Raw genomic sequence first — 11908 nt, 5'->3', positions numbered from 1 at the left:
TTAGGAATGTCACCAGTTTATTAATGAAATAAAGAGAATGCAGCAACAATGTGAGATAAAACATGTAAAATAATTTCATAAATAACATATCCAGGGGTCTCGTGGTTGTAAACATTTGACATATGGTACAAAATAAAAGTTCCCCACTACAGAACATCATAAAATAATCTCCACAAAAACGTCATATTAGTGCATTATAAGGCATACAACATGTAAGGGATATTTTCAACGCAACAAAGTGTTCTGACAAAATAAATAAAAAAAAAGGCGATGTGCTTAGACTAGCAACTGGCACTAACATAAGAAGTGGCTTGGATATATGTCCCTATGCTTCAGACCTAAAGGACTAAGTACAAAGCACAATTCTCAATTACATACTTAGTCTTACTTACTCTCCTCTCCTTGTTCCCTCCACACTAGTGTTTAGTTTTGTGCATTTCCATGCTTATGATTTCCTTATTCACTGGGAGGAAACAGAGGCTACAGGTTGCGCAGAGTAAAATAATTTGTTTCAATTAGAATTCTAGTGTATTCTAGTGTAGTGTAGACAAGCTTGGGCCATTTAATATGAATTATTTTATCACATAGCAGGAAATCAGTAATACACAAGCTACAATTTAATCTGTGTGGTGCTCATCGCAAAACACTTTGTGTGTTATATACACTTCACAAATTTAAGTCAATCACAAGTCTATTTTCAACATCCTGTCAATTCCATATCTTCTTTTGGACTACTGGTCATATTCATAACTAATAATGTTGCAAAAGAATTATGTTTATGTTATATTCTTCGTCAAACAAAGGCTGCCACCGCCAAAATATGCTCCAAAGCAATCACCTTGAAATTTGTCTTGGACTATAATACAAATAACAGGCCCTCTTGGCCAAGAGGTCTTAAACCTGTCATAGGTGCAGTTTCTTCACATTTAAAACCAAACCAGCTATACAGTGTATTCAGATAATCGTTTAAATAATGTTCAGCAATACAATTATTCAGACTGCACTAATGACTTCTCTTCCTAAAGTGACAGTGAAACCAAGCGCTCATCTACAACGTGTTCACTGAAGAAGGGATTCGATCACAGCGTCCGGCTTTGTAGATCTCTTCCTGTGTGGAGATATGTACATGATAAGTGTTATCGACAAATTCAGGGAGCTTTCAAGCCTTTTCATTTCTCAGAATAACAGTCTACCATGATAACGGCAAATACCATAATGCTAACACTTCATATCAACATACTATTAATAGATTTCATTATATATCTGATGCTGTCTAACCAAAATGCAGATAAAACATGTGGTATCTCATTGTGGGTGATTGAGATACATTCAGTCCAGATGTCGAAAAAAGGTGTGTATGCTTTTGGTGCATTGGAAGGTCTGTGAAAGCGGACATTTACAAGCGATTTTCCCCTTTGATAATGGCCTCTGAAGCAATACTGAAATTATGCTGCAATCAGCCTTTTCTCTCTATCACATGAAGGCTCTATCACAAAAAGGCTCACACTTTCAACATGCATGGTCAAATAAAAACTGTTAAAACTGCTGTTGTGGCATTTATTCAATCCCTAGTCAGCACAAGCACTGAATGGGCATAGATGAGGGACTGGCATCAAATAGAGGCTGACAGTAAATCCATGTAAGTCATCAGTGTGTTTGTGTTAGTTGATGGATAGTTATTAGCTTGCCCGTAAAACTGTTGCAACTTAACTTCTACGCTGGAAAGCTATGAAGATATGAAGACTGATGAAAGAGACGAGCCATGAAAAACTACAAAGGCTGTTTGTAGCCTCTGCACAAAGCAGATTACCTTCGCCCAGTCTTGGGACGGCCACTCTTGCCACTTTTAGAGGTTCTGGGTCTCTCTAGTTTCATCATTGATTGCCGCATGCTCTCCTCTGTGTAGGCCAGATACACATGGGAGAGATCCACCTCAAATGGCTAAAGGGGGCAGGCCAGCAGATAAGCGAGGTCAGTAATACATTGTCAAGGAGGGAAAAGAGAAAAAGATCAGCCACATCAGCTGTAACACAAAATCTCAGGCAGGAACAAAAAACATACAAAGAACTCACATCTTTTTCTTTTTTGTCTGGAGCAGGGGTCTGTTTTCTCATATTGTTGCCAGTGTATGCCACACATTTCTGGAAGACATGAGATAAACATAAAGACGCACTGAACCCAGACTTCACACTTCTGAATACATGCCAGTGTTTGCAGTTATGTAAAGTGCGCTCACCAGCTGCCATTCTCCAATGTCTTCATTCCAGTGCACGTAATTCTCTATCATCTCCTGCACAAGAAAACATGAGAAAACATAAAACACAGAAAAAAAGTGACAGCTGCTGCAATTTACAAAGCTTCATGTCCAAATAAATTTTTTTACATTTTTTTCTGGTAAGCCTCTTCTTTGTGTACAGATTTGAGGAAACAATTCAAGTCAAAGGCACTGAGCAAAGACAAAATACTGACAATCACACAAAGCTGCAAATGTGAGTGTCACCTGGTATTCCTGAGGAATAAAGTTGTCAATGATAAGCATCTGGAGCCGCAGTTCGCGGCTCAGCTGGCGGATGTTTTCCAGGAGGCCCTCAATCTCTCTGTGATGCTCTTGCTGCAAATCTGCCATCTAAGAGAAAGACCACAGCAGATTTGTTTTGGACCCACCCGATCAATCAAAACCAACTACAACCATGGACTGAGGTTAAGCTGTGTTTGAAAAGTGTTTTATTAATAGGAATTCAGTCTCTCTAAGGGATCTCAGAAGAAAAAAGGACTCACACTGTGTGATTGTCTCTGCACAATACACCACCCTTCTGCCCTGACGTGGGCTGTTAACTGTGATACTTTCATATTATGCTTACTTCAGATTTGGCAGCCATCAGCATGGTCCATACTTTCTTCAGCTTCTTAGTCTTTCCTTGAGCCTCCTCCTGTAGGCTAGTGTACTTCTCTTCTATGTCCAGACGTTCTTGCTGTTTGAAGAGGGAGAGGGTGATTAATTGACAGCAAACTTCTTCTGCAAGAAAGCAAGCCATAGTTTGTGGTCATGACAGTGAAGAAGCTATATAAATAAAAGACAGAGGTTGTTTTCACAAAATGGTGTTGTGAAACGGTTTTTAACCTCACTTCTGCATCTCTTCACACGGAAAGGATGTGGGTCACTTTGATTTTTCTCTCAACAATGCTCATTTACATGAATGCAAAGAAAGTGACAGAGAGTCTAACCATATTTCCCCACAACAGTGATGGAGCAATTTCCATGCAGACAAAGCTAATATTGAGACTGCCACGTCATGCAGACCATGTGGCATCTGATGTCATGTTTTCACACCCACTGTAATGCTTGAACCTGATGATAAAACTTATTTAAAAAGACATCTCAGTAAATAAACAAACACAGCATTATGCATTTAGCACCAGAATGATTGGGAGACATAGCATTATTTATACTTGCTAGTTACGTTAACTTGACTGCAATAGGACAAAACAAATTCGTAATTCACATAATCATTTCCTTTCATACTGACAGCAGGATGAATGACTAAGCACTTGTCTGAGCTGATCCACTTACTGAACTATTTCATTGGATGAGCATGACACTGACTAAATTTCATCTATCCGTACCTCTTTTTCCTCCAGCTCCTTGCGCAGCTGTTCTGCTCTCTTGCGACGTTCTTCCAGTTCATTGTTGGATTCCTGCAAAAGCTTCTCCTGTTCCTCAGCCTTGGCCAGAAGGTCCACCCCACCCACGATCACCTTCTTCTCTAGGGCTGACAATTTCTCCAGAAGAAGTTCATGCTCCTGCCTAAGAGATCAAAGGCAGACGGAGTATTAAAGGAGTAGCTACCACATCACCACATACCCTTACTATTAAAGAAGAGATTACATATTATTGCATTTGTTTCATCATGAATACCACATTTAAAAACTTCAAAAGTACAAATGTCTTTTCCTTTCATCAACTCACTGGGCTTTAAGAAGGTCCTTCTCTCTCTTCTCCAGCTCTGCTCTTGCCTTATTCCTCTCCTCCTCCTCCATGTCCAGCTTGGCCTCCAAGGCCTTTCGTTCCTCCTCAATCTTTGCCTGCATCTCCACCATCTTGTCTGGAGAAACCTTCTTCCTGCCTGAAGGGAGACACAGAGGAAAACATAGTGTTTTTAACTGACAAGTTATTTTAGATGCATCTTCCCATGTATTTGTAATTGTATAAGTTAGAATGGTTTAAATGAAGATTAATTCATTTTATGCTGTGTTTTTTTTAGTCAGCATTAGTATTATATAACATGTGCAGTCTTAGTTCACACATTCATTCTAAAGAAGTTAAATTCATAGGGTTTTCTTTTTTGAACTAACTCATTCCTAACAGTGAGTGCCAGTGATATCCAGCTTCACAAACTTCACAAGGCACAGTGTTAATGAAGAATTCGAGCATTTTTAAACCTAGGCCCTATATTTACATATTTTAATGTCAAAGCGGTTCAAACTTAACAAAAGAAACTTGCTGGTAAACAAAAAGGATTTTATACTTAAAAAAAAACAAAACCTCTCTTTGTAGAGATCCTTTTCATAATGTTGTCAAACAATCAGAGCCACAATGTCAGCATGAGTGGCTAAAATACCCTCTCAGTGGATGTAACCTTGACAGCCAGAGTTGCCCCACAGGATTATGCTGTAGCCACTCCACGTTGCAGCTGCCAGCTGAGGCGATCTACTGAACCAATTCCAAAATTTTTGTAAAGTATAAAGCATTGACACACCAAAACATATACATATAGGGCCCATTTTTAAAAATACTAAATTCCCCTTTAAAAAATGTTTAAGTAAACAAAAATTGAAAGTAAGCGGGACAATGTAAGGTGCAAGATTCTCTTAATGACATGATATCTATGAAGATGAAGAACACAAGACCTATAGGTGGCAGTCGAATATGGACACAAAATGTTAACAGCAATTATACAATATGCCATCTTATCAGTCATAGTTAGTGAGCCATCTGGATAATTCATGTGAGTAGAGACAGCATTGCTAGAGTACGGTACTGTAGGACTACAAAGACTCTTACACCAACCTCTTTCCTCTTGAATTAAGAGGTGTATAGCAAGTCAGACAGGCGGCATTTGCACCAGGAGGAGAGAGAGAGACAAAGAGCCCCACATTACACAGTGATCTCGAAAGTCTCATGATCATGATTCGATAGACTGGAACAATACAAGACATAAAAAAAGACTAAAAAGAGTGGGAGATCAAATGAGAAAGAAGTTTCAGTTATAATAACTAAATACCATGGAAGAAGTTACAGTGAAGAGACATGAGACAAAAAGGAAAAACAAAAAAAAAATATCACTTCACATAATGAAATGGATGAATGACATCTTTGAAACTGTCATGCATAAATAATCAATTATAATAAAAATGTCATTTACATCACGCGTGGAAACCCCCCCCCCTCCCCAAAAAAAGGAAAAAAAAACTGAAAAAGAGTTGAATTTGAGACAGCGTCAATTGTTCTCGAAAAGTTCAATCTGAATTCAAGAATCTGCCCTGACACATTTCTGTCAACCCTACATGCCGGGAACCTCTGCAATCATTTTCACATAAATCTTACAATTTGGGACACAAAACGTGTGTGGTCAGCAGTGATGGGGGGATCCAGAGTGTGAGTCTACAGGATTGGTAGAGACACAGGGAGAGTACAAAGCCCTTCTCACACATTCAGTACATTTTATAAGTGCCCAATCAGGACCTTAATCAGCCTAAGTATCAATTAAATTAACAACACTAACAGATAACTTTTCTGTGAGTTCCTGAATTAAAAATGCAAAGCAAACTAGAAGGAGATCACAAGCTTCCTTCTTCCTTCTACATGGGTTGCGTAAAGCTCTGGTCTAGTGGTTTAAGTGTTGGCCATAAACCACAAAATCCTCAGTTTTTATCTGATTGGGGAATTTTGCAAGTTATACTCCATTTCCTGTCATCTTTCTACTATTGTCTAGCTGATAAAGCCATAAAATATCTTACCAAATAAAACCATTTTTAAAATGAAAATGGTTTATAAAACAATTCCAGATTCTACACTTGGATTTGAGTGCAACTGAAAACCAATCAATGAACCTGACCACTTCAGATAGGACATACCACAAATAACTTAAGTTGTAGATGAAATGTCAAGTCATCAGGAAATCCCCCTACAGAAACCACCTACGTACACACCGCGAAAAACACAAATTCATTTTAAATACCACACTCATTCATCAGTTGAGTCATTCTAAAGTTTCAATTGGAAAAATCGACAATCAAACCGTTTATGTTTTATAAACAATAAAACATAAACAGAAGAACTATTACGCTACAAACAGCAAGCAAATCGAGAATTGAAGAGAGAACAAGAACCAACTTGGAAATCCATTTTTTAACACAAGCAGTCATGTTGGTGTTGGGGATGCTTAACTGAGGGCAAGCTTCCCAAAGTAGTGCTTGTTGTCAACAATCGATTAACAAAAATAAATAGATGATAAGCTGCAAAATATGCTGTCTCATCATCACGACACTGTTCATCCTTAGAGTTATTTTTTACAACTTGATCCAGCAGTGATTTCACCATGGTAGGAAAAATCTGAATTGGTCAGGAGCAACGTGGATTTTTTTTTCTTATACCAGACTTCAGTATAAATATAAATGAATCTGCCTTCTGTTTTTACCGAAGACCAGCCATTTCACTGGTTCTGTGTGTGAAAAGGGCTTAAGTTATTGGGCAGGTGGGTTGGTAGAGCAGAGTGCTGCTCCAACTCACTATTCCGAGGTTTGTCCTCAGTGAACGGAGGTACTGAGGTACTATTGCTGCTGCTGCCACTGTCTGGAAAAGAAGCAGAGGAAGCACTATCCAACCAAAGCCAGCAGTGAGAAACAAGTAGAGGTAGAGATAGGGGGTTCTGGGAGCAATTGGCTTGCAGGATTTAAAGTAAAATATAGGTGTTTTTATGTAGGTCAAACAAGTCATGAGAAAGAACATTGCACCACAGGAATTTTAGCGTCGTCACCGCAAAAAAAAAAAAGTGTGACAACTTAAGCATGCTTATTCATCAGCATTTTCTAATTAAAAGCAGGGCAAAGTAGAAGGTGAGAATACAAGGGAAACTCCTAAATGAGAACAGTGTTGTTTATGGAAGCCTGTTAACAAAAAGCTGAGGCTAAGGACTTGATAATTTTGACTGCTGACTCATATTATAATCAACATACTGATAAGAGGTTAAACTAGATATACACAAAAGATGTCGACGCAACCACATGCAGCCACTGCACCAAAAAAAAGGCTTGTGAAGACAACATCAGCAGATTTTCAGTCATCTGCTCTACTGCACGCTCGAATCTCTGTGTATATAAATTACAAATTCTTACCCCTTCTTCTCCGGTGGCCTTCAGCTGCATCTGCTCCATCTTCATCACCTTCATCCATCTCTTCTGATCCACTGCCTTCTGAGCCAGAGATCTCTTCACCTAGGATCACACAAAGCCATTTGAAAAGATACAAGCCTGTATTTAAATAATACTTGTACACCAAACAGAATGAGGTTTTTCTTGCGCCTGACTCATTACCTTCCACTAGTTTCTTCTTTAGTTCCTCAATCTCCTTCTGAAATTGGCGCAACAGGGCATCTTTGGGGTCCTCGTTGATCCTGGCTTTGTTCTTGATGTTTTTAGCCCTATTAGCATAGCGCAGGGTACTGATGGTCTCATCATAGTTATAGTCTGCAGGGCCTATGTTTGCACACTGGTGGGAAAAGTTTTTCATTTTAAAAAAAGAGGCACAAACTGTTTTGTCAACATCAAATGAAATGCTTAGAATATACAAATGCTCAAATAATGTCAACTTGCACATTTATTGTTTTGTTGAAATTAAGGATTTGTCACTTAGAAGAACACCTCAGTTTTGTGCAACTCAGCATGTGCACATGCTTCTAGTACCGTTTTCAAACTTTCACTTTACCATCATGGTCTTGGAGTTTCCTCCTAGTGAATCCTGCAGCAGACGAGTTAGTTTAGAGTTCCTGTAAGGTACATGTGTGCTCTTGCCATCCACCAACGCAGAAATGACGTTACCCAGTGTAGACAGAGAGAGATTGATCTTTGTTGCTTCCTTTAAACGCTGACCTGTGGCTCCAGTCTTGCCCTGTCTCTCTGAACCCTGTAGGTGTAAAGTTGAAGATTAACTGGCAGTAGCAACTGACTGAGCTCATTTTCTAAGAAGTTGTTTAATTTTACTTGGATGTTTCTGGCCCCTGATACATACTGCAAGATCAACCAGATGAAGCTTTCCCATGCGCACATGCTGGTTTCCATCTACACCTTTCTCACTGCACTCGATGGTGATGGTGAAGATAGCGTGAGAACGAGAGCTGTGCTCATTCATGTTTGTGGCACCGACAGACCCTTAGTACAGCGAAATCACATTTGATCAGACAACATGACTCATAGGTGTGGCTTATTAACGTAAAAATGTTTGCTGAAATAACTTCTTTAAAAATGATTATCTTCATAAAAAAAATATAACTTTGGTGTGTGTTAAACATTTTTGCATACAAGATATTTGTATAATAGCATGCATGCATTGTACCTGAAATAATAAAAGAATTTATTTTAGGTACACCAATTGGCTTTAATCTTTGTCTAGATTTACATTTCTTGCAAGCAAAGATTTCAAACTCAAGATCAGTTTTTGATTTTGTGAGTTTTGATTTCTCTCTTTATGCTGTTGGTTATTCTGCTTACGGTTTTTGTGTCCCAGAGTCATAATCCTGTCCATGTCATCGGCATTGTTCACGACGTAACCAGAAAGGTCTTTTATATACACACCAACATCTGGTCTTTCTTTCACCTGCGATGGGAAAAAAAGTAGAATTTTATCATGGGAAATTGCTGTCATTAATTAGTACAAGGAAATCTATTCAATCTATTCTATAAAGTTTTCCCCTTTGAAAAAAAATACTGATCTTCATGATAGATCCTCCAGCACAGTTTTGTTACTACACTGAACTCCATGTTCAGTGTTGAATTCAGATATCCTTTACCTCTAGTCTCTGCATCTGGTCCTTGCCCAACAAGTCCCGCACTTCCTCATTATAAATCTCCAAGTACGAAACACGAACCAAAAACCTGTAGAAGTAGAATGTTTATTCACAGTCAGATAAATGCTGAAATGGAAACCTGCAAATGGCAAAGCCAGCCATGCAAATAAATGCTTCACTTTCCACACTTGTGCTCCTTGATGAGAGCACTGTATTAATGTAGTCCTTTATTCTGCTCATAAGACCACAATTTAGAAATTGATAAAAATGTGTTCTTTACATGGTTTGTACAAATAATTTGTATTTTCTGAATATGACTGAGCTACACTGTATAGACAAAAGTACTGAGACTGGGGCTGTTTTTCCAGGGGTTGGGCTCGATCCTTACTCCCAGTGAAAGGAAATCTTAATGCTTCAGCATACCAACACATTTTGGACAATGCTATGCTTCAAGCTTTGTGGCAACAGTTTTCAAGCCTGACTGTGTCCCAGTGCAAAAAGCGAATAAAGACATGGTTGGATGAGTTTGGTGTTGAAGAACATGACTGGCCCGCACAGAGTCCTGACCTCAACCCCATCAAATATCTCTGGGATGAACTGGAACAGAGATTGCGAGCCAGGCCTTTTGGTCCAACATCAGTGTCTGACCTCACTATTGGTGTACTGCATGAATGGGCAAAAACTCCCACAGAAACACCCAAAAATTTTGTGGAAAGCCTTCTCAGAAGTGTGGAAGCTGTTATAGCGGCAAAGGTGTGGGGGGGAGGGCAACTCGAATGAAGAATGAAGTGTAATGTTATGTGTCCCAATATGTTTGTCTAGATATAGTGTACATCACTTGAGTAAAATTAGGTCTTCAGATCCTATCCACCATTACTCATATTTACATGCTTGTCTTTGTCAAAGACATCATATTTGAACAGATATTTTACTTAGAGGGTGATTAAGAAAAGGCTACCTATCTGTATATTCAAAATTTCAGTACAAAATAAAGGCATTTCCATCAATATCAGTGTCAAGATCTGTCTACAGATTGTCTGTGGTAAAATGTGCAAAGTAGCAAAAGAAACAAGACAAATAGCTTTTACTTAATTTGGCACTGATGTGGAAACTGAGGATTGTAAACATGAACTAATCATGCATGGAAGGAAAATCAATTTGCTGGGTATAAATAAATGTTTACAAACTGTTTGCTTATCTCACCTTGTGTCACCCTCTGCCTTGGCAATGTGACCAAAAATATGAGCAAAGGAGTTTGGAATTATCCCCCTGAGTTCTGGCACTGCTCTCACACCCTCCATGGTGAACGTTTTTCCAGTGCCAGTTTGTCCATACGCAAAAATGGTGCCTGAAAGGGACAGTACAGACTCAAGCCATCAGTGCCAGTATGTACCGGTAATATGAAAACAGAAAACAAAACAACAACAAAAAAAAAAGTATTGGTGATGTTACATTCATTTTACCATTGTAACCCTCCAGTACTGAGTCAATGATGGGGCGGGCGGTGAGATTGTAGACATCCAGCTGTTTGCTGTCTGGTCCAAACACAGTGTCAAATGTGAAGGTTTTAGGAGGCTCCTGGGGGGAATCCAGTTTGTTCACGGTTATGGTCCCACGGATCTCATCCACACTGACGGACTGCTTGTGGCCCATCATTTTCTCTTTCTGGTTGAGGGGACGACATCTCACCACCACCTTGACATTATCATTGACCTCTTGCTTGTCAGGTTTATCAAGCTTATTGCTCTGAAATCATACACGGAAAAAAGTCAGACGTGCCATGACGAACCGTTATGCCATAATTGTAAGCTAATATGTTTGTGACAATTAAGTAGGAAACCTGCAATTTTAGTTAACCAACATGAACATGAAGGCACACGTCCATCAAAAGACTGCTAGAAGCTAGCTAATATTAGTCATTCAAACGTTATCCGTTAACGTTAGCGTCATGCCGTCTGCTGGGTAGCTATACAGGTAAACGTCTACATCAAAGACGTTAAAGGTAACTGACTGACAACAGCTAATTTGTTAAAATTATTTTCTGTGAGTGCCACACTATTAGCACTTTATGTATCGATTTCTTGTGACACTGGGAACGCGTTTTCCTTGTATCCTGCAGGAAAACTGGTAAGCTAAAGATGCTAATCGCTTAGCATCATATCAGCCAGGATGGAGGAAGGGAGGAACCGCTTTCAAAACAACAAAAAATGCCCACAAGCGTAGGGACTTACCGGCATAGTGAGAATGCAGTCAGACGATTGTATTATATGTGTGTGAGACAATGAAATGTTTGTAAGGCTATGTTCATTAGACTACAGCTCATCCGAAGAATTTAAATGCCAGTACAGCGCCCATACTACCAAAGAGGGTTGTCAGGATTGACTCAGTGCGCATGCGTTATAGAGACAGTCGGGGCGGGGGGGTCTCCCTTAGAGACACAACACCGTATCTGTGCCTCAGGTTGGTAGGTTGCAGTAACTGCTGCATTGTGCAAGGTAGCATGAGTGTGCTCATATGTATCTGGTGCATACATGAGCAGAGGTGGGATGTATCAACATACATTTACTGTAGGTAATAAATATTAATGGCACTGAAACCACATTTTGACTAGCACAAGGCTGATAATAAAATTGACCAGACTAATATTAGCTTATTACAGATATAGTGTGTATGTAAAGCAAAGCGTCAGGTTACTGACAAGCCATGTCTTCATTGACAAGTTGACCTCAAATCAGTTGGCACACATGAAATTAGAGGGTCCTTTGGGGTAATCCAGTTTGGCTGCTGGTGGATGTAGTCTGTAGCCACTAGGTTTTTAGAATATATAATATAAAACTCACTGCACA

The 11908-nt window shown here is 39.3% G+C and overlaps 1 protein-coding gene across 2 annotated transcripts; it reads right to left on the bottom strand.

Moving 5' to 3' along the window:
* kif3a (kinesin family member 3A) lies at positions 1–11463 on the bottom strand. Of its 2 annotated transcripts, XM_046405984.1 has the most exons (18): positions 11294–11463; positions 10526–10808; positions 10266–10410; positions 9066–9150; positions 8767–8872; positions 8288–8427; positions 7985–8182; positions 7594–7768; positions 7396–7494; positions 5069–5077; positions 3968–4124; positions 3625–3805; positions 2862–2972; positions 2501–2626; positions 2237–2290; positions 2073–2141; positions 1811–1941; positions 1–1108 (listed from the first exon to the last, which is right to left on the bottom strand). In XM_046405984.1, the coding sequence occupies exons 1-18, from the start codon at positions 11297–11299 to the stop codon at positions 1060–1062; spliced, it is 2124 nt and encodes a 707-aa protein (XP_046261940.1). In that variant the 5' UTR covers positions 11300–11463; the 3' UTR covers positions 1–1059. The 2 variants fall into 2 exon arrangements, with proteins under 2 accessions (XP_046261940.1, XP_046261941.1); XM_046405985.1 differs by lacking the exon at positions 5069–5077 and having other exon boundaries at positions 11294–11462.
* Between the last annotated feature and the right edge of the window lie 445 nt (positions 11464–11908).

This window comes from Scatophagus argus, chromosome 12, assembly GCF_020382885.2.
Source record: "Scatophagus argus isolate fScaArg1 chromosome 12, fScaArg1.pri, whole genome shotgun sequence".
NCBI lineage: Eukaryota > Metazoa > Chordata > Actinopteri > Scatophagidae > Scatophagus > Scatophagus argus.
Note: the sequence above shows the minus strand (reverse complement) of the source record. Positions and strands in the feature narration are given on the sequence as shown.

Coding starts and splice junctions, on each gene's coding strand:
- kif3a (XM_046405984.1), bottom strand. Junction 10,411..10,525: donor AGTACTGGAGGGTTACAATG/GTAAAATGAATG, acceptor TGTCCCTTTCAG/GCACCATTTTTGCGTATGGA. Junction 3,806..3,967: donor AAGGACCTTCTTAAAGCCCA/GTGAGTTGATGA, acceptor TTGATCTCTTAG/GCAGGAGCATGAACTTCTTC.